At 40.5% G+C, this 19,020-nt stretch overlaps 1 protein-coding gene across 3 annotated transcripts in view; it reads right to left on the bottom strand.

Moving 5' to 3' along the window:
* The window catches only part of KCNK10 (potassium two pore domain channel subfamily K member 10), a 58,482-nt gene extending 46,212 nt beyond the window's left edge, over positions 1-12,270 (bottom strand). Inside the window, exons 1-2 of one of the 3 annotated variants that reach the window (XM_064714423.1) lie at positions 12,059-12,270; positions 11,144-11,201 (exon numbers count right to left, since the gene is read on the bottom strand). In XM_064714423.1, coding sequence (XP_064570493.1) covers positions 11,144-11,195 — 52 coding nt within the window. In that variant the 5' untranslated portion in view covers positions 11,196-11,201; positions 12,059-12,270. Of the gene's footprint in view, positions 1-4,642; positions 4,709-11,143; positions 11,202-11,745; positions 11,890-12,058 lie in introns of those variants that run through there. The other 2 variants (XM_064714424.1, XM_064714425.1) reach the window with 2 other exon arrangements.
* Between the last annotated feature and the right edge of the window lie 6,750 nt (positions 12,271-19,020).

Genomic DNA, 19,020 nt, shown 5'->3' with positions numbered 1-19,020 from the left:
ACTGCTGCTGACACCATTTGTAGCACTACTTACAGAGCTGCCAAGTCCAGACGAATACTTGATAGAGGTTTGTCTTGTGCTGGATTGTACACTCAGTGCTGGAGGGCTGTTTGGATTTTGTTTCCCTTGCTTTTGCCTTCTCTCTCTCCTGACCTCTCTTCTACCCTGCCCTCCTCCAAATCCATCCATCTGCTCTTGTCCCTCACTTCTTTCCAACTGTGCTGGCAGCATGGGAAGTAGCATACCCCTACCTCCCTGTTCAGCTCCTCTTCTCAGCACTACCCTTCCCACAGCCCCCGACACCTGAGCCCATGTCCATGTGTGACAGGGCTCATCAATGAACTCCAGGAGAATGAAAAATTGAGCACAAGAGCATTACAATGAGGAGCAGGAAGTGCTGAGGGGAGATTAGAAGTGATTGACAGGGCAAGTCCCAAATATGGAACCATCCTGCTTCAAGATTGGTGACTGTGTTTGTTCCAACACACTCATTGGCAGCAGTGCTATTATCAGCTTTATGAGGCTATTTATAGAGAAACCGAATACAGAGAAACCCATGAAAAATTCTCACCTTTCTCTTCCTGAAATAAGACTAAAACCAATAGATCATGCTAAAACTTGTTTTCCTAGCAATAGATTGGTAATTCTTGCTCCTGCTAAAATTGAGTGTTCTAGTTCATGAAGGTCTCTGCTCTGCCAAACAGGAAGCAAGTGCTTTTGGCTCAAGATCTTGAGGTGTAGAGATGACTTTATGAAAAAGAGTTCCTGTTAAAAGAAATTACTATACCATTGTTTTTCCTCACTAGGTAACAAATAGAAAAACGGATTTTTTTGTCAGTGTGGTACAAGCACCAAAGAATAAACAGCTGCTCTCTGGCTCTCTGCAGATTTCACCCTTCAGTGAACAACAGACAGATTGAATATGATGCTGCTATTTATCCATAATCTTCTTTTTACAGACTAAACCAAAATTTCTCATTACACCATTATGTGCTTTGCATGAAACAAGTTGTTTAGTTTTCCTCAATAGGAAGTGTCCCAGGATTCCAGCAACATTTAGGAAGAGTCTGAATCTCCCACCACAAGTTTTCAGTGTTCCTCTTCAAAGTACTCCCAGGATGATCTAGGGTCAGGGATTTTGCTGGAATCTTCCAAATATTCTGTCTCACAGAGTCAGAAAAGAAATTCAGCCAATGGTTTCATGGCCAGACCAGATAGTCAAGGAAACCTGAGTCTTGGAATTTAGCATAAGAAGGCCTGTGTACAGAGGGAGGTACTTTCTTATTAAAAGAAACTTAGGCATAAAACAACCAAGTGCCAGAGAAAAGAAGCAAAGATTTGTGCTGGCCTTCCTAGAAGAAAGCTATCTAAGCTATTTACATTGAAATATGATTAACACTGGCTGTCTGCCAGAGGTACAGCCTTACAGGGGAGTGAAGGAATTTATTGATCATCTCAGTCATGAGAAGAGGACTTTAGCAGCATCACTGACTGGACATCAGGCTAGAGGTGTGGCCCCAGTCTGATTACTGCATAGGAACTATAGAAAAATACTTCCAATTCAAGCAAACCTCATTAGCATTTCAACTGAGTGATAATTTCTCAAATTTTCTGTGCAACACAAATAAAAGTGAATCTTTCCATGTGGAAATGGTCTGAAATCTCAGTTCACTGAAGCTATACTATTTGCACAACCTGAGGATTCAATCTATTTTGTGGTCTTAAGTTCTTACATACATTAATACTCTTAGTTAAAGTGAATGAAAGCTTCCCAATACTTTAAAAACCTATTCTGGAACAGGATGAAGAATACATATAAAATAGATGGGACAAGATTAATCTGTGCAGAAAACATTTTTCACAAGGAATAAAAAGTTGCTGTTTGAAACATATTTATTCAGCATAGGCATTTTTATATCCTCTTATGCTAAATTCTTTATAATACACACATTTTTCTTTTACACTTTCACTGTGTAAGTCAACAGAAACAACCCTTGTCTCATTTCTTTGCTTGTCTGTAACTTGGATTACATGCCATTAATCTGTCAATACAGATGTGGTCAAATCGATCAGTGCAGCCCAGAGAGAATCTGCTGACCCGAAACCAGACATTAACTGAAAATTCTCCTGGCTCCAATAATCATATTTGCCTATAGCTCCCTAAACCATAGAAGGTTCTTAGAAACTTAGAATACCCTAGAATTTCAGATATCTATTTATATGAGGTTGTTTTATTCTCTAACTAAGTCACACTCAAATGGTGTAATTCAGTTGCCTATACCACAACCAAGTGTGAGATTATGGGATAACCTAACTGGCCTTAAGCTGTGCTCCAGAAGGGCAGAAGTCTATTACCTACCCTTATGTCTATTATCACATATACCAGGCCTATACAAATATGTCAGCTACCTTAAAGCCCCTTAAATATGAGCAGATGCCTATTTTTAGAAAACTGAATCAACAAAAGAATGTCTGGTAGCAATGAAAAATTCAGGTCACAAAGTTACATGTTATCTCATCATTGTAACCCAATAAACAGACTCTATTTCCTATGAAGACAAATCAGGCTGTAGGATCATGAAGAGGTGACTCTGAGGTGGTTTCTGCAGGTGTCATGATTGCTGCTACTCAAGGCCTCTCTGCCCAATGCTTTCCTGTGCAATCCAAACTTAGCAATGTTAACATTTAAGTAATCAGTGATAGATCTGGGTTAACCTAGAAGAACATCTTTGAGATGTTCCTGCTGCTTCCTGCATTTCAGCTGGGAGCTTCTGCAGTACCATCTTTCATAATTCTTTCAATTAATGAGGTCTTTCACACACAGTAGTTAGTGACTGTCTTTTGTTTCTCTAAGATGAAAAGATGAAATTTGAGAGGTTAAAAGCCCGGGACAAGCTGTCAGTATGTATTTTCTGTTTTCAAATCACACTAATATTATTATATTGCAGTATCAAGTAGGAAATCATTCAAACACCCTTCAACAACATATCACTGAATCTTCAAAAACTCAGTGGCACAAGTTGAAGTTGCCAAAATCCAAAATCCTCTTCCAGTAAAGTCAGTGGCATGTTGTTTTTTCTTCCCAGGGAAGAAAAGATGAGTCAGTCCTGCTGAGATATGAACATATGGCTCTAACAAACCTAGGTACTCAAAGCCTGGTGCTTAAGGCACTGTGATGATCCTGTGGGACAGTGACACCATAATAACTTGCATTGCTTTCCAAGAAGATTTTTTAGGGTGTTGTTTTTTGTCATCCTCTGCTAGCAAAACAGTCTATTGTCTTCAGCAAAAAAAGTATCACACAGTCCTGCATAACACGCAGATTACCAGAAAAAGAACTGAGGCAATTTAAAGTTCTATTAAATGCATCCATTTGGGGACAAAATAGAGGAACAAAAGGAGGAAACATTAAGCATGTTTCTCCAATAAAGACTAGTGAAATAAACAGATCATCATCTAAGACAAATACTTAATTCATGAGCTAAAAATATTTTGTAATATGTCCATGAGATTATTTATAATGTGATTTAGTTTGAGTCACAGAAGAGCTTGATACATGCCTGTGGCACCAACAGAGAACACAAAGATATTTCACGGATTTTTAAAATATGAACTATGATATATGCTTACTTCTAAAAGTCAGAAATAACATGTGCTTGAAAACAGTGAATTCTAGTTGAAGGCAGACAAACTCATCTTTACGTCTACACATTTATTCTCTTTTCACTGCATTTTCAGCCTTACCACAGGTACACTCTGTTCATTCAGCATTTTCTGCACTTCTGTCAGCAGATTTGACCCTGTCACACTTTGTACCCACGCTTTTGTAATCCATATTTCCTGAAGCAACTTATTTTGTCTCTCTCTGTTAGGTCTTTATATCTTTTCAAATACCTTCTAAAATTTCAAATAGTAAACTCTCATAATTTCAAAAAAGAAACTGAACCACACCCAGATTTTGCAACAGACTACTAGTCCTTTTCAGGACTCCAGATCCTAAGTGCAGCATATTTCAATCCCTTTCATATATGCTATATCTCACACCTCTTGTCACAACTCCAGTTTCCAGCAGGATGCTTCCTTTCCATTTTAAAAGCATAAAAATAAAATTAAGCCAGGCTTGTGCATTCTCTTCCACCTTTTTATTCTCTCATATAGATTTTGATAACATATTCTATCACCCTACTAGCTTTTATTTCAACTTCCAACACCATGATATACCCACATTGAAATTTCTACCCTAACCTCAAAATTGCACCAATGTTCTCCTATGCTCATCATATTTTAGGACAACTGGATAACACATATTAACACATGTACTTGAGAAATTTTGCCAATAGTAAGATTTGTAATAGCATATGGATCGATTAGTAATTAAAGAAAAATATTAAATCTGAATTCTTGGTTTCAGCATTTCCAAACCAAGGAAAGAGCCCCTAAATTCTGTGACTCATTAACGTGGTAACAGATACATAGTTCAGTTTGGAAGTATATTTTTGTTTAAATTCTCTGAGTTGATATTGATATTGATTGTGAGAAAAGCAGTCCAGAAAGTATGCTTGGAGAATAGCGGTTGATGGACTAAAAAGGATTGGTACTACCACAGCGAAGTACAAGGGTGTAGGATGTATGCTGCTCTCACCTGTTATTTTATCTCATTGGGGTAACCAGTGAGAACTGCATGGCACATCATTTATGAAAGTCAGCAGGTTCATCTTAGAGCAGGTTTCCCATTACATAATAGACAAACTACAGAAGTATAACCAATGTCTCAGGAACTGGGATATAAGCAGTCTCTGTTTGACAAAGGCAGGGTCCCAGGATGTTTTTAACTCCTACAGAAAACAAAGACCAGAGATATTCCTATGAAAAAGGTATTTTAAAAGGTATTATTTAGCCTTTTGCTGAATGTCACTTCTTTTACATAAAACTTCTATATAAAAAACAGATAACTGTTCAGCATTCATATTCTCTGCTTTGGCCTTTGCTATTACACTAAGATTATTATAAAATAAAGGTTAGGCCCTTGCATCACACCGAGGTCTTTAATAATCTACCTTGAATTCTAGTGCATTGCTTATCCCTTTTTTATATCGACCTCCTCATTTTTCCCTTCCCATTTCTGCACTCCAGGTGATTACCCTATTTAGAGCACAAAATCTAGGGCCTCTGTTTTCCCAGTAATTCCAGGCACTTCCTTACTCTTAACTTAGTAGCCTGCAGCAACAACACAGTTCTTTAAAAATGAAAAATTGCATTTTGCTCACACTGAAGTGAGTGGTAGAAGTCCTAGCTCTGGATTAAATAAGGAGGGTAAGAATTAAACTGTATCGCCATCTACACACACTCTTCTGTCTCAAGCTTATATAGTCCACACACTGGCTACATAAATCCACATAAATGCCAAAAGCTGAACCAAAACCTGCCCAATTACAACTGGTATCATATATACTCCATCAGTTCAGGTAGCATCAGTTTTTTCAAGAGTTGCCCAAGGGACTTTTCAGTCCAAAAGCCATTAACAGATTACTCTTGTACATACACAGCAAAAAAGAGCATTGGTATTCTTCACTGAAATCAAAATCCTGTCCTAACCTCTCCCACTGATGACAATTCTATTGCTCTTCCTATCTTAGACTTACAGCTTCCTATTGCCTTTGATTTTTTCATTCCCTTTTCCTCACACTACAGATGACATCTTAATGATACCCTACCCTCCACATTTCTTACCTTGACTAGAGTTCAGTCTTTCTTCACTACTCTGAGAAAGCTACTGTCAAGTCTTTTGCTCTGCCACTTTCTTACTACTAATTGAACTTTTCTGAATCCTTTGTTTTACCATTACCAGGGCACCCTAAAGACAACAATGAGAAAACTAATAGCTGTCTGCTGTCTCTCTTTCTCTCCTCATAATTAAATTGTATCATTCTATCTTACACTGGCATCCACAGTACTCATCCATCTTCTCTGCAGGTTCCACATAGCCTTCAGTAAAGTTCTGATCTTTTATTCTCTCCTATTTGTTTTCCAAACTCTAAATTTTCCATCTTACTGTATTTGGCACTATTGTGCCTACAACTTGCACTTCCAGGTGTCCTCCTGTTTTTCCAGTTTATATCCTCCTTCAGATATCTCATTTAAATAAACTCCCTGCAGTGTTCTACAATCCATACTTACCAGGCACAGCAGTCCCAGTCTATCAGATGGGTGGGTAAGTAGCCAATATGACTTTGTGGCACAATTAGACAGGGTCAGTACCCTCTGACCATGGGTCATTGGCAGGGATCAGACCTAATTTTTCATACATTACATTTTCCCAGAACAGCCTTCATCTACTAAGCTAGTAACAACCAACTTGCTAGTGCAGAAAGATATTGTCTAACTCACAGTTGCATTCTACTCCTTTTTACATCTCTCCTTGAAAACACAGGACAGAAACAAGCACCTTTGTTCTACTCATCTCTGCCTTTCTAATCAAGTTTACCTTCTGCATTGGTCTCTTCAAACAAAATAACAGAAAAAGCAGGTACTGCAGCAATTTGTAACACTTCACCAGCAGCACCAATTTAATTTGTACTGAGTATGGATGTTGAAGATTTTTCAAACAGTCATCAAGGGATGGTCCAATCCTGATACCTGATACCTGCATGAAGGCATTTGAGACTCAGCTCATTGTCCCACACATAGGTGTCCAGTGCTGCTTGAGGTGTCTCAGATCTGAGAAATCCCAAGGTCAGTGACAAAGGACCTATGGAAGATTTGAGCTTCTCTGAAGCAGCAGCTGGGGAATATCAAAGGTATTTTGGTACTTCTAATGGGGCATAAATGATACCAGTTTCCTCTAGTTGTAAACTGCAGAGAAAACCTTATTTCTTAATTGATGTGATCTGTGTATGATGACAGGCTGATTCGCTCCCTCCTAATTGTTTTAGCATTTAATTGCAATGCATAAGCTCTTCTTTCAATAGCAGATTTTAGATTGCTCTAAACAACTTAATCATATTTCACAACACCCTTGTGCATTAGGGAAGTATTAATATTCCTGTTTTCCAGTCTAGGAAAAAGGGAAGACAAGAAAGGGTAAGTGGCTTCCTGAAGGTTAAACAGTAAGTCAGTAGCAAAATTTGAAGAGGACCTCCAGACTCTCAACCACAGTTTTTATTTCCCACAGAAATAAAATTTACCATGCTAAATGTAAGAATGGTAATAAATACATGATTGTAGAGTTTCAAACTGCAAACAGTGCATTTGTGAAAGGATGCAGGAACTTGAATGCAAACTTCAGACTTCCAAAACTTTAGTGTTGAGGTAAACATTGAGATGGATATCCAAAAAGCTCTGACAATCCATATCACTGCAATGACACCAGGAACTGCAGGCACAGAGGAACAAACAAGACTGAATTCCATTTGCTCCCTGCTATGAGCATCCTTCCCTTGAAAAAGGCATCTCATCCTCACTGTAAAAGATAGTCACACTTGGGGATAATTTCTAAGCATATTTGAAGCTGTCTCATCTTTTTTTTTTTTCCTACAAAGAAACACCAATTTTAAGCAGATAATTTTCAGGAAAAAAAATTTATATTTCTGTAACATCCAGATGTCTCAGACAGGATGAGGGACACACTTTGTTTTAGGTACTATATAAAAATACATGTGCAAAGACATGAGCTAATTCAAGCACAGAAAACAGGTGGGTGTAACAAACAGCAGGAAGATTGCAAGAAAGGAGAGATATGAACAACAACTATGAGAATTGAAGTCTTCATATGCTGCTAAAAATCCAATCTGATATTCTGGAAAGTTTAGATGAGATTTGCACCAAATGTGAGAAGTGACAATAAGATATTGGCAGACCAAATGTTTTCTGATTGAGTACATACATGCTGATTCCACCAGCAACACAAAATAGCAAGCTTGTTTTTTAAAATGTAAGGCCAGGTACTGTGATATCATTTATTCCTACTCAACACGTCCATGCTCCCTGAAACATTCTTGGAGTACCTGCTTGGGTTGTTTTTAGTCATTTCTTAAACTATTCATTCACTGAATATTAATTACATGGGTTTTAATCAATATATATCAAATTCTAGGGCATATTTCACATTGGATTGTTAAGGCCAAGTCCCAATGATTTTTGTGATTTAGTTTGATCTGTTTGTTAAGGGGTTCATATAGTTTGATTGCCTGATTTAGTATGAGGACTTCACTGTAGGAATCCAGACTTAACACTTCCAAATTTATGAAATATTTGATTTATATATAAAACACACTCAGCATTTACATGCAACACAGAGATATACTTTATGCCCAAGACACATGAAGATAATACACAATTTGATAAAGTCACAGTTTCATCTCCATGCCCTGCTTGGACCAGTTTAATGGCTAAGAGATCAGTGTCCCATCAGCTGTATGTCAGACCATTCTTCATGTCAATTATATTCTTTTAAACATCTTCTCTCCACTCTCCAAGTCTTTGTTGAATTTGTGGCCAACAAAGTCTTTCTATGGTATATTGATCTTTGCTGATGCAAACTGAGAATACCAGTTCTATGCCAGAAGAGTCACCTGCAAAACCTAATCTATTTATCTATGTAAATATTTATAATTTAGTCAGCATTGTGGCATTGAGCATTAATTCATTTCAATTACTATCATTCTGACCTGGGTTCAAACCAGTAATATCATCAATTCCAAGCCGGCCACATCTCCAAAAAAAGAGTCCCAACCTTTAGAAATGTGTATAGTTTCTAGAAAATATTGCCTGCAATAATCAGGTCTAAACAGTCTTTGAGATGCCATAGCCCTCACTTATGTCCTTGCTATCTTGCTTGCCTTGAGCATCAGTTGATCTATTCCAAATACTGTTAGCACAAGTTATCACAATTCCTACCAGACAAAAGTATGGAAACTGCATGTTCTCTGGCTGACAACCAGAACAGGGCACAGTTATAAAATACACTCTGAAATGAGCCTGGTATTAGAGTGAGAATGCTAACTGGACATGAGCTGTGCTCTAATACTTAGAGCTCTTTGCATCCCTTCACCCCCAACTTTCTACACATTGATTGTTGTATCTGAGAAAAGCTACTTCAGCTCTTAATTCCAGAGATACCACACAGGATGCAAATCATAACATCATTCTTGTATGTGCAGAGAACAGCCTATAAGTGTGATTGTAAATCAAATTCATTTTAGAGTTTTTAGTTATTTTACACAGGTCATTGGTAACATTTATATCTACATAAATATATTTGTGTTTCAAATATAAAAGAATTCTGATCTACTTTGTCTTCTGCACTCATAATTCTTCAGTGGGACTATGTGAGTATAATGTCACTGCACTGTTCCTCTGTTGGTTAAAGGACTGGGACTTTGACAGGTTTTCCTTGCCAAATTGCCTTCTTTCTATTACACCAAATCTTATCTATTTTCTGAGTCTCTTGGAGAATTAGAAAATAACTTTTTTTCTTCCTTCTTAGCAATACATCAGCATCCTTTCTGTCTACCTAACAAAGTCAATACACTGAGGGGAAATAACAGGTAGGATTCTGATTTTTAGCAGGCGGAGAGGAAACCTGCTGGGTTTTGGGTCTTTTAACTGCTACAGTACTATGATTTTATCACATCAGTAAATTGTGGCCAACCACCTGTTGGATCCATATGCTTTAAAGCTGATTGCCAAGCCAAGAGCTGCACACAGAATGCCATCATACATCCTCCTATGTGCCTTGTCAGAGAAAAGAAGGAAAAAGATTTTTTCATTAAAAGACATTTTGCAATTCATAAAATGGATTTAAATTAAACTGCAACAAACACACATTTAGAAAAGCACCTGGGTAGACCAAATTTTCACCACAAAGAATTTAGACCCTAGCATAAGGAATATATTGTTATTTAAATAATCAAATCTCTGTTAGCACTAGTACCCATGTGCTCATTAGAAAGATGAGGGCAGAGGAGGCTGATGTGTCGATTTCAGCCTTCACCTAATTAAAGATATACTAAGGCTTAAACTAAACCTGAATTGTGTGTACAGATTGTTCTGCTGTATTCCTTCTATAACATGAGAAACTGTTTCTAATGTTTCATTTTGTAAATGTGATGGCATGGAGGATGACAGGCAAATTGACCACTAAAACCAAACCTGTGGAATAAAGGGGAGTAATCAAAGCCCATGTTATCACTTCATAATTCCTGCAAGCACTGCTGTACAGCAACTGGCTGCCAGCAGTTCTGCTGCAAACCTGAGCAATGGCTCCAAGTTGTTCTGCTCCTGTACCAATGCACAAAAATATGACACAGCAGTGTACAAATTACCAAAAGAGTTTTTTCAGTCACTTCTGTGGGATGCGGATGAACCTCCTCCCCATGTCAGGCAAGGAGACTATTTGACTATGGTTTATTTTTAAATACTACTTGGATCATCTTATTGAAAACCACTGCACTGGCGTAAATCTCATTCCACCATCACACAAACACATTTCCTAAGATTGAGTCCAAACGTACCAATGTAGTTAATCAAACTGTCCACTTGGGCTGATCAGTTGTTAATAGGACACAGTAAAGAGTATAAAGGTCCCTTTGGGCTCCCTTATTAATGTGACATTTTATACCATTCAGACTAAAGCTCTGTCCACACTAAAGGTGATATTGCTGCGGCATTCTGCTCCTGCCAACAAACACGTGCCATCGAGGACCCTGAACAAGCACTCACATCTGTGTCCACTCCTGTACCACCCATTTAGCAGAGACAATGATCACTAGAAACAACAAAGGAGCCACTGATAAAACAAACAATGCTGTGAGCCAGAGATCACTGCCATGCCAGCCAAGTTTGCCTTGAAAATACTCAAGAAAAAGGGAGAGGGGGAGGCAAGAGAGATATCAAATATAAAACTGTAAAACTTATATCTAGAAGAGGTTTTAGCCATGCAGCCACCCAATCCGACATCAGTAGCATTTTCTAATGCACTGCTATAGAACTGAGCAAGAAAGAGTGAGCAGTGCTCATGGAAAGCAGACAAACATCCAACGCCTCCTCCCATTTGGAATCATATAGTCTGCTACGAGTCAATAGACACAAGGAATAATAATAATTGTTATTACAGGAGTAATGATAGTAATAGAGAATCACCAACCTTGAGGATCCCAGTTCACCTGTTTTCTTGGAGTCTCAATTGGAAATTTCATCGCTTCCTTTTTGCAAACGGAGTAAAAAGAATTAAATAAATTCCCAACCTTCCTGTCTGATGCTGCAGTCAAACAAATTAATTTCAAATTATAGGGAGCCTGCGCCGTTTGACAGAGGGAAACTGGTGGTTGCCAAGGAAAGAAATACACAAATAAATCGAAGAAGGTGGGGAGGGGCGGGCAGGGGAGTGGAGTGGAGGGGTTTGCAGGCACCCCAGCACAGAGAGGGGTATAAGGGATGGACTGAGGACAGGAGAGAATCTGGAGGAGCAGGAACGGAGCAGACTGAGATAGGTAGCGGGTGCAGGGCGCTGCTGGCTCCTGGGGAGGCTCCCGCAGCTGTTTCGCCCCGTCCACCTGCAGATGTCAGGGTGGCGGGGTTCCCGCTGCAGCGCGGCCCCTCTGCTGCGCCCACCCGAGGGGGACCCGGGCTGGAGACAACGCAGGCTTGCAAGGATGGGGGAATCGTCCAGCCTCCCACGCCCCCAGAGACACCTCCCACACGTGCACAAGCTCCCTGGCCTCAGCCATCCCCCAGAAATGAGCGCACCTCCGTTCAGCCCCGGGCTCTAGAGGGGTAGCAAAAGTCAGCCATGGGGCGGGAGCCGCAGCAGCGCGGCTGGGGCGAGGCAGGGGCGAGGCCGGGACCACCCCGGCTCAATGCAGCAGCAGCCTGGCTCGCCCAGGAGAGCCGGAGCAGGAAGAAGAGAAGGAGGAGGAGGGAACCACCCTACAGCTTTGGAGGGAATTCACGGAGCCCCTCTCTGCGCTGGCATAAAAAGGGGGTGGGGAGAGCCCGCGAGTCCCTTTGTAAGAGGCAGTGCGGGTGCCTAGGGAGGGGGCAGGCTCCGGCTGGTACTCACGAGGAATCCTTCCCGGGAGGGGAATGCAGCCTTGTTTGGCGGAGTTTGCAGCCGGAGACACGCTCGGATAAGCTACGAGCAGCAGTAGCGGCGGCGGCAGCACATGGCAGGAGTACGGCAGCATCCAGAGGCTCTGCAGCGCAGGGGGAGGGGAAGGGCAGGGGATCGCCCGAGCCCCCGCAGCCTCTGGGGACCAGGACCGGGTACCCCGAAAGCCAAGGCGCCCCTACACTCTTTCTGTCCCCGACCCGCACTGTGGACAGGGACACACACTTGGCGTCAAGGCAGTGCCTGGCACAGCGGGGCTGGGAGATGCGGCCAGGCTGCAGGAGGGGGCAGGAGGCTGGATGCTCCTCGAAGCTGCCCTAAGCTGTCAGGAGCCTTCGGGGAAACGGAGGACACTTGTGCAATTACCAGGCACTTGCTTCTTTCCAGATCTGAATTCTCCCTCCTCTTCCTCATTCTCCAGGCTTTCCCTCAAACCCAAAACAGGCTAGTAACACCAGAAAGGTCTCTACTTGCAGTTACAATACAAGCCCCAGCTCCCCTCCCTTAGCCAGGAAAACAAAACCCCAGCCCCTCTGGGGGCCTGAAGGAAAACTGTGTGAGGTTAACCCTGTCCTGCCTACTCTCTTTCATAGTGGAAACCAACTCTTTGTCTGAAGGAGATCACCTACAGGGGATGGTTTAGTGGACAGATCCACAAATTCTCATATGTCATGGTCAGAGACCCATACCAGAATCAGTCCAGAGGTCCATAGACCTTCTGAATTTTCAGGAAATGTGGTTGGGATCTAAACCTGATGCCTGTGATAATTTGTGCTCTGCTTTTTTCCCTGTACTTTTTTTCTTAACTGCCCTTTTTCTGTTTTTCTTTTCTATCTGTTGCTCGAGGTTAGCTCTGAGCTAACCTCGTAACACCAATAAGGAGAAATCTGCCCTGACGAAGAAAAAAACCCAAACCCAAAGCAGTCCAAAATGTGCGACTCCCCTTAGGAAACTCTTACTGTGAAGACTGGCACACTCTTTTCACGTCCACATTGTGAAACTAAATCCATGCTTTCTCCCAGTCTTTGTTCAACCTCAAACAGGAAGAGGAAATCGGTACTGGGGAATCCACGCTTTCATTTAGGGTTGGGGTGCAAGGTCCTGTAAAGCAGCACGTAGTTTGAAGAAACTAGATGGAAGTAATACCGCAAGTTTTCTTGGGGGAGGTGCTAGGAGTCTCTCCTTCCCCTAATCTGAGCACCCCTGTGGCTCTTGTTTTGTGCTGTACAGGAGGAGGAGGGAGAGGCTGCTCTAAGGGAGGACATGGTGAGAATGATAATGAGCCTGCTCAGTCAGATTGAATTTGAGATGATTGCAATGATGACATCAGTAGCAGAAGGTATTTCCTTTGCAAGCAAACCACAATGCATTCTGAACACACTTCGGGATTTCTGTTGACGTTACTTCTGCAAACTGATTGGGAACAAAAGGGAGGGTAGGCTTTGCTAATTGTGCTGTGTAATCACTTGAATTATGGTTACAGTAACCTAAAAGGCTTCAGAAGCTTTCTGAACCCCCAACAAGACAAGTTGTCAAATACGTATCAATAAAGAACAATTCATGTATTTATACACACACATGTATAATATATATATGTGTGTAAATAACTTTTCCTCAGCATGCAGAAGTTTCCAGCTTACTGGCATCTTCCTTGTATATTACCAGGGAAAACCTAACATAAAGACAAATGTCACTCAGCTGTGTCACCCTAACCCAAGCACTACCCCATCCCTCCACCATAACTATCAGCAGTTAACTGATGAAGTGTATTCTGCCACAGACACCTGTACACTGAGAACTCACCTAAGACAGCCAAACTGAAACAGTCCACTGATAAGCTGACAGCATTGAATTCCTGCTGAGACATGCAAGAAGTCTATAGTCTGGAGGTGAATTCTTCAGGTGTATTACCAGAAACGCATCCTGATTGTTACTGGCTAAAGAAGAGGAATTGTCATGAAAATGACATGATGGAGACATCTCACAATTGTTTGACTTACTGTAAAACTAAATAGATAATAATGACACAGTAATGACACAATACCATATTTATGTTTTTTGTATCCCCTTTATCCCATACTCCCAAAAAACATCTGTAAGCTCTACATACTTGCTCTAGCTTTATGATTGAGAAACCTTGTGGCAAATCAGTTGTGGTCTATCGAGTACCTAAATGCATGACATCATGTAATTGTTTTGCAATTTTTTTTAATCATGTTATGATCGTGGAAAACTTGCTCAATTATTTCAATGCCTCAAACCTGCAATTTTATTGAGTGGGCCAATTTATTCCCAAAGTAACTCATTTAAAATCAATGGGGTTACTCCAGAGATAAATTTGGCATCTTTCACTGACAGCACAGCTGCTGCATAGAAATGTAACTATTATCTTATGCAAATAAAAGGCCTTTCACCCCTCAGTGATGTCATATTCTTATGACAGGGAGAACTGGTGCCTTGAAGCTATAGTGTTTCAAGCTGTTACTCTGTCAACTTTTATAAGCTAAGTGGATTCAGTAGTATTTAATGTATAAATGAAAGATCACCAAGAAAAATAAACCTATTTTAGTACCTGGACAAGAATTTTCAGGATTTGATTAGTCTTCCTAAATTCTTACTTCTTCTTCAGGGTTTATTGTTCAGACTCAAAATCCTCAGAGCTGAAGTTAGTTGAAAATCAGCACCTTACAGGACAGGGCCCATGACAGTCACAACACAAAAGATAAAAGGCCTTCTATTAAAAGCCATCTCATTGACAAAAGAATAAAATGCAAAGTGCCCTTTTACTGTTCATTAATGTGGTGAGTGATTTAGAAGTGAAATTGGTGTAATTCAAAGAAAGCCATAGAAAAACAGATGAATAAATACCTCTTATACCTACTTAAATCTAGTGAGCAGGAATGGGAAAATAACTTGATCCTTGATAGTAGACAGAAATTGTGTGTAACTTGTTCGTTCCATTTCTTAAATGCTCTGAAGAAATGAGGCAGGGCTAGATGGAAGCCTAGACAGTCTTTTTCTAGACTTAACATTGTACTCATTTGTGTATATAAATATTCAGTTATATAGTTGTTTGAAATCTGTTGTTTCTAATTGTGAAGATTATTCTTCTTTCAGTTTATTGGCACGGGAGTGCTGTTATTTACACTGAGACCAAGAGAGCAACTCAAGTGAATTGCATCCTGTTCTTTATATTCTATTGACCCATCCTGCAGTAGTATTAATTTGGACGTGATCCAGCCCAGAATCCTTTTATAATTTCTTTATTCTCCAGGAAGCTTTCTGTCAAGGAGAACATTTAAAGCCTCCTCTTTAGGATAACCTGAAGACTTCTTGTTCAAGTAGTTTTCAGAAGGTTTAGTGTCTTTAGGAATCAGAGAGTTAACTAAGAATCAGAACTATGCAAGGAAAGGAAACATGTTGATTTTATTGTCTTTCATTGCATGGAGTTTCTTATCACTTTTTAAGTTACAACATGAAGTGCCATGTTTTCCTTATTTCATGGATTAATGCTCAGAACAGAAAATGTTCTGATTGGCAGAAATGGTTTCAATTAAAATAGTGGCTCTGCCCGAGGAAACTTCACATCAGCATTAAATTAGGCTAGGATGGTACCACAGCCTGTCTGTAGTTCCTTTGGTCAGTGACACTAAACAGAATACACCATGATCCTGCTTCTCACATCCTAACACATCGATCATCCAAGTGCCAGAAGAGGACAGGGGGTACCTGGTTCACAGTTTGTAATCATCTTCACCATTCTTGGCTCTTTTCTGGTATCCATTCCTCATTAGCCAGACTCCTGCTCTCAGACACCTTTTATATCAGTCCTTTTGTATGGCCAGCAGGGACTATAGTGTAGTAGTTCCCTCACTTTTTTGTTCTATTTGAAAAATTACATGGACATTATTAGTTTATTAGTATAGTGTGGACTTTTTTTTTTTCTTGCCTTGTAAGAAAATATTAACTAAAGCTGCAGAATACTGAGTCTCTCTGAACCCACTTACATCTGTTTCACATTAGTTTAATTTGACTCCAGTTCAATTACTCCTGCATCACACTCATAAGAGAGTTACAATCTGGCTCTCAGTTTCCATGATGTCCCTGAAGAATTCTCATAAGATAAAAGGCTGATATCTGACAAAAATAGCAAGTCTGATTAATAAAAACAAGCCACCAAGTTCATCTTAAGCAGTACTATTCTCTTCCCTCATGTCACTTTTCAAAGATTTCTTACTTGATAGATACATGAAACTCTATCTTAGCCAGCTGATAACTTTCCTCCATATTAAACAGGAAATTTGGGAGTTAGCTTTCGAAGATAGATTCCGTTTCTTTGCCATCAACACCAGCAGCAGAGCCACGAACGGAAGGGTGGAGGGCGGTGGCAGGAACCAGCCGAGCCGCTTTCAGGACCCTGGACAGGGACACCCTGTGCCGCCCGGCCGTGGGGTACCCACAGGTCCGGGGCTGGCGGGGAGGGGACACGGGCTGTGAGCCCGGCTGGGCATGAGCGCCCGCGCCCCTGTGAGAGTCCCGCTTGGCATGGCAATGCAGCGCCAGGGCAGTGGCACTGTCACCTTGCGAAGGAACTGGGCATGAGCGTCCACCCCTCTGTGAGAGTCCCGCTTGGCATGGCAATGCAGCGCCAGGGCAGTGGCACTGTAACCTTGGGAAGGAACGCAGCAGCAAGCACAGAGGAAGAGTAGCACACAAAATATCCAGAAAGAGATAATGAGAGGCAGCAGATGAAAGATGATCAATATCAGGAGCATAGTGACAGAAGCATAGGCAATCATGTTAGTGGGGAGGTCAGAAAGAAACAGGAAAACCCCAACACTTGAAATACAAATGAAAGATCAAAGAATAGATGGCTTTGACATGAGAAGGGTAACGATAAATAGGTGGGAGAGACTCGCTAGCTTGAATACAGAACGAGGGATAAATGAGTGGAAGAAATATATTAAACCACACCTTCAAATGCAAGGTGCAAAATTGCACCACTTGAGTAGAAAGGAAAGGAAAATAGAGGCAAACTTCTCACAGTTTTATGTATATGCTTGTTGCACTAATGTCCCTTTGTTTAAAGCTTTCAGATATAAGAAATAAACCTACAAACCTTTGCACTTAGAAGACACAGAGATCTTGGGTAAGAGTTCAGATTGTTTTCTGTGTTGCTGCCTAGCCTGCATATTTGCTTGTTACTCAGCAGGACCAGCAGAACGAATGCAGTTACATGGAAGAACGATTATCCTGCACTCTGACCTTACCTCCCACAGGCCTGACAGTGGCCTCATCAGCCAGTGGGGCAGGATCAGGGGCCATCCACACCAAAGACATTAATGCTGATCTCAGAAGAAATGTCTTACCACCCATTTTGACTGAAAACTTCCACATTTCTTAGAATCAAGTATTCCACTAACAGCAGCTGTTCCTTTCAGTGTTTTGCAATGCAACATATCGTATCAGCAGCCTATTAAATGTGGGGATTAATGCAGCTATAGAACAGTTGAAGTAGGGAGGAACAGTCTGCACAAACACCATTCACTGTGACCAGTCCTCCTATAGCTTTCAGTTGTGCCTATTTCTTTTCTACTCTCAACAGAAAGAAGCTATACTGAGCATTTGAAGGGCTGACTACAACTCTTGCATTAATCATCATCACTTTTACAGTACTCAGAAGAGCTTTACTACTTTCTAAATTCAGTAACATATTTCTCACATGGCTCGAGTAGTAAGAAGCAGTTCCCAAAAAGTGAAAGCAATGGAATTGAGATTGGAGCTGTGGAATAAGGAATGAGATGAGGCTTTCTATTGAATTTCACTCCAACACTGTCCCATGTTTTTCCTCAACCTTGTAGTCCTGGACATGCATTTTTGCAGCCAGATGTAAAACTTTTGCAATCACTAGTTTAGCCATTGTTCGGAAGGTTAACACTGGGATTTGCCTGTGTCCCCTTATCTGCACACCATTGCCACCTTCAGTGCAGGAGCTCTCAGGGGAAAATTGCTTTAAAACAGGATGATATTTCAAGCAAAATCAAATCAATAAATTATTATTCTGTTGTAGGAAGAGTGAGGGCTGTGTTCTGAGTGTAAGTTAGAAATCATCAATATTAATAGTAGGAACAGTGTGTCAGGCAGTATAACAATCATGAAAACAGCTCATGACTCTCTTAATATACTCACAAGGAAAAAGCTATTTCTGTATTTCTGAAGATGCAAAGCCTAACAGTAGGTGCATCCCAATTTGGGTTTCTACACAAATTGTGCATACACATGCATCTAGAGTCACAAAAAATCCCAAAACCAACCAACCAACAAGAAAACCCCCAATACAAATCCATGAGAGAAATCTAGCGCATTTGGTAAAAAGAGAGCACTGAAAAAATTGTATTCATCCTAATACATAATGTAACCTTCTGAAACAATCACCATTCTCCATTTCATTAACTGTTTTATAGTATTTTGTGGGAGAAGACGTAGTGGAATTACAACAGTTTAGATGCAACATGGCAAGAGAATGCAGTGTTATTCACACATGGCATATTCTCAGCAAAGTGAGAACCTACTGTGAATCAACCCATAGGCAGTGACTTCTCACAGTCAGCAGATCTGCTACAGCCTACAGACCAAGAGGTGACATGCATTTCATTCAGCTACCCATCTAAAGAAATGTGTCACTGTATATAATTGTAATAATGTTCTGGACCATTTGTATTCTGGTAATATAAAGGCAAAGAAGAGTTTATGTGGTTTGGGAACTATAATGCATTTTTGAAGCTAACATATCTTCATGTTGAAGAATGGAAAAATGCAATGTATATTAATTTCCTAAGCCAACATTTGCAGGTTGTCTGCAGGCAGCCTCCTTTATACATTTACATTTTGAATGAACATTTCCCTCAAGTCTT

This window comes from Zonotrichia leucophrys, chromosome 5, assembly GCF_028769735.1.
Source record: "Zonotrichia leucophrys gambelii isolate GWCS_2022_RI chromosome 5, RI_Zleu_2.0, whole genome shotgun sequence".
Taxonomy (NCBI): domain Eukaryota; kingdom Metazoa; phylum Chordata; class Aves; order Passeriformes; family Passerellidae; genus Zonotrichia; species Zonotrichia leucophrys.
This window is presented reverse-complemented; position numbering and strand designations above follow the sequence as displayed.